The sequence below is a fragment of the Echinops telfairi genome, unplaced genomic scaffold (genome assembly GCF_000313985.2).
Source record: "Echinops telfairi isolate 266 unplaced genomic scaffold, ASM31398v2 ScPeMD7_7412;HRSCAF=8450, whole genome shotgun sequence".
Lineage (NCBI taxonomy): Eukaryota > Metazoa > Chordata > Mammalia > Afrosoricida > Tenrecidae > Echinops > Echinops telfairi.
Genome location: NW_022111312.1, coordinates 14129251 through 14132928, shown reverse-complemented (window position 1 = coordinate 14132928; position 3678 = coordinate 14129251). Strand labels below are relative to the sequence as shown.

At 50.5% G+C, this 3678-nt stretch overlaps 1 protein-coding gene across 1 annotated transcript in view; it reads right to left on the bottom strand.

Moving 5' to 3' along the window:
- DNAH10 (dynein axonemal heavy chain 10) overlaps positions 1–3678 on the bottom strand; it is a 150035-nt gene that overhangs the window by 72761 nt on the left and 73596 nt on the right. The window contains exon 32 of the mRNA XM_045296728.1: positions 1898–2086. Coding sequence (XP_045152663.1) covers positions 1898–2086 — 189 coding nt within the window. The remainder of the gene's footprint in view (positions 1–1897; positions 2087–3678) is intronic.

Sequence of the window (3678 nt, the reverse complement as noted above, 5' to 3'; positions counted from 1 at the left end):
TATATCATATCATTCCACAGTTCAATTATGTCAAGCATAATTACACAATTGCTACTACAATCAGGTTCCAAAAATTCCTTTTCTGCCTGGACTCCTTGACATCGTCTCCTTTACCCCATTACCACCACTGTACCCCTGCCCCTGAAACCATTATTCTACTTGCTATTCCTATGGGTTCACCAATCCTGGGTTTCATACATCGAAAAAGAGAAAAAACATATAACACAACTTCAAGAGGGTAACCCCCAATGTGTTAGGCAGGGTTCTCTAGAGAAACAAAACCAAGACACTTATGATTATCTATCGATCGGTCGATCGATAGATAGATAGATAGATAGATAGATAGATAGATAGATAGATGAGGATAGGTTTATACAGTGAGAAGGAATATAAAAGCTAATTGGTCCATACAGCAGTACAGAGGGTTCAGTTCAACTCACTTCCATGGAACAGTTAATATACTGGAAGTCCTTCAACTCACATGGGCTGCCCGGGTCCAGGGTTAAGGAAGATAACAGCAGAGTTCTCCCTCAGTCAAGGCAAGCAGAGTCTGCTCAAAGGCAGCAAACACCTGGGTGGGTCACCAACAGTCAGTTTGGCAGCTTAGTGAAGCAGGCCAGGATGGGATATCAAACTCAAGCAATGCCAGGCAACAGGATCCACCAGCCTCAAGCTCAAGCGATGTACACACCAGCGGCATGGTCAAACAGGTCTCGAAGTAGCCTCAATGTCCAACAACATGATCCGCGGGTTGGCTCAGCCCACAGGTAGTGCAGCTCACGGATTGATGCTAAAGCAGCAGCACACTGGTCTGATCACCAGAGAGCAAGAGAGCAGGGGGAAGGCCTTGCAGAGCCACTTATCTCTTTGCCCTCGGATCAAACTGTGACCTGATTAATCCCGCATGTTTCTATTGGCAAGGTTGGCACAATAAACTTAACTATACACCCAATGATGTAACACTTCTAAGACAACCCCTAACATGTACAAACAAAAACAAATTACAGAATATGTTGCATGCATCAGAGGGGGAATCAAACTGACAGTTTTAACTGTTGAAGTCATACTTATGCCTTTGATCTTCTATACGCATCTCTCCAGGGCCCTCTCTTTAGTAAGTAAGCACTTTTCTCCCATCCCTCATTGTGGATAGAGGGATCTCGGGGCTTTCTCTTTTACACACACACACACACACACACACACACACACCCCTCAGAAAATAAATCTAACCACCTCTGTGATAAAAAACATTGCCTATTTTGTACCTTTACAGAACCTTGTGAAAAAAGGTACGTGCATGATTTTACATGGAGCAAGAAAAGCCAAACACACTGGCGCAGAGTAGAATCTGGCTCTGGGAACCATGCAGCACACAGTAGAACTGCCCAACAGGGTCGCCAAGGTTGACATCTCTATGGAAGCCAACAGCCGCCCTCTTTCTCTAATGCAGAGCTAGTGGGTTAGAAACTCCAACTATCTTGTTTTCTGCCCAGCACTTAGCCCACCGTGCCACCAAGGCACCATCACGGGGAACGAAAGAGAAAATGAGAACCCGGTGTGATCAAGTGATGGCTGAACCTGAGACCCTGGCCGTGGGCGACCTCAGCTTCCTGCCTCTGACAGGGTATGCGGGGGCTTCAAGGTTTGTGGGAAACCAGGCTGAGAGAACCGTGGCATTTTCCCAGGAAATTTTTTGCAAGCGCCATGTGTCACGATTGTGTAAGGTCATCTTATAGGGGCAGAGGCGGGGCCAGGAGACTGGGTGAGGGGCACTCTGGAAGGCTCTGCTGTTTCTGCTTCTTCTGGGGAGTTAGAGAGTTTTGCGAAGGAGAAAATTACCAGAGGGCGAGGGGAGGAAGAGCGTGCCGCCAGAGGCTGGGGATGGCACCGTACTCACCTTGGCACCCAGGAAGCCCTCGGAGAAGAGCATGATCTCGCAGATCTGCTGCAGGTCAGGCACAATGACCACCACGGGCCGGAAGAGGGCCTTCACTGACTCAGGCAGCTCTGTGCGGCCGGCGTAGCCGGGGTTCATGGTGATGAAGATGCCCATGCGCGAGTCCAGGGCGATCTCCTGCCCTTCGAACTAGAGGACAGTTAGAAGGCAGGGAAGGGAGGCTGTGGGCCAGGAGGAGACTGAAGGCTCAGTCCCCTCCTGCAGGCAAATCTCAGGTAACACCAAACCCAGATCTGAGCCTGGGAAAAGTGAGTGTTGGAGAAGGACCCCAGCAGGTTGCCCAATCTTTCTTGAGCCTCAGAGTCCTTTTCTTCAAAACCTCCCTTGTAAGCTCGATGGAGACCATTAAATGAGATGCTACACGAAGTGCCCCAGCCTGACATCGCGCAAAGGAGAGCTTCATTAAAGCTCGTTTCACTGAGGTGGCTGCTGTTAGAGGCTGTCGAGTCTGTCCCGACCCATAGCAACCCGTGCACAACAGAAGGACACCCGCCCAGTCCCGCACCATCCTCACCACTGTCTGATGGTTAAGCCCATTGATGCCACCACGGTGCCCATCCACCTAGTCGAGGGCCTTCCTCTTTGTCGCTGCCCCTCGACTTCACCAAGCAGGGGGTCCTTCTCCAGCCTGGCGTCTCCCGAGGCTAATACAGCAGTCTCTCACCGAGGTTAGTTTGTTCGTTAATGCATGTGTGAGTCTGGGTACATTAGAGAAACATATCCACAGAAACTCATATGTATAAGAGCGGGTTTTATATAAACCCCTGGGCTGCATGGGGGTAGATCCATGTGGCTTCTCCTCGGGGATGTCTTGCAAGAAGTGAGCCTTGCCAGCTGACGCAGGGAACTGGCTAAGGGAGCTGCACCCTGCTCTGACCATCACAAAGCAAGACACCCGAGAACTAGAAAGGCGAGGCTCACCGAGCCATTTATCTCTCCACCCTTCAATTAACCCCACATTGTTTATTGGCCAGGTTGGCACAATAACCTTTAACTATTTCAATAAATAAAAAATGTGCATTAATGTCATCCTCTCCCCCACCCTGGCCTGGGTGCCTGAACCTCCTGTGGTTCCTTGTCCTATAAGGTTTTGCCTCAGCACCTTGGAAGGCTGATCCCATCGGAAAGGATCAATGGGAATGAAAGATGTCTGCTTCTTGGCTGGTGGAGTGCTGGCCTCGTAACGAGGAGGGTGCTGTAAACTATTACCTGAGTGAAGGGGGAAATGCTGCCTTTTTTTTGAGAGTTCACCTGTGTACCCCCTCAGTCCCCCAAGAGCCCATTCAGACTGAGTTTGGGACACGCCCATGAAGTTAGACGAAGCCAGGTCTGAATTTGGAGGAACATGACGTCATGGGATTTCGGTGGCCCAGCGTGTCTTCTCTGGCAACATGGGCCAGTGGCGTGGCTGGACCACCTCCTTGTGCCTGGGCCCTCTGCATCCCAGTATGTTCCCCTTTGCTGCTACCCTCACTCCTTGGGGCCCTGTCACCCCATGTCACTTCCTCTGCAGACACACCATACTCTGGGTCACTCTGGGTCCGCCTGGAATTGTACTTCCTTTCCGTTCACCTGAAAACTCCTATCCATTCTCCAAAACCCTAAGCCTCATTGGAGGGCTCAGGGCCAAACTCAGCATGGACTGGCCATGGCTCCCTGCCTGCTCTCCCCAAAGACTCAGTGGGGCTAACTGTCAAAGGTTTGTGGAGTCTGTACCTTTT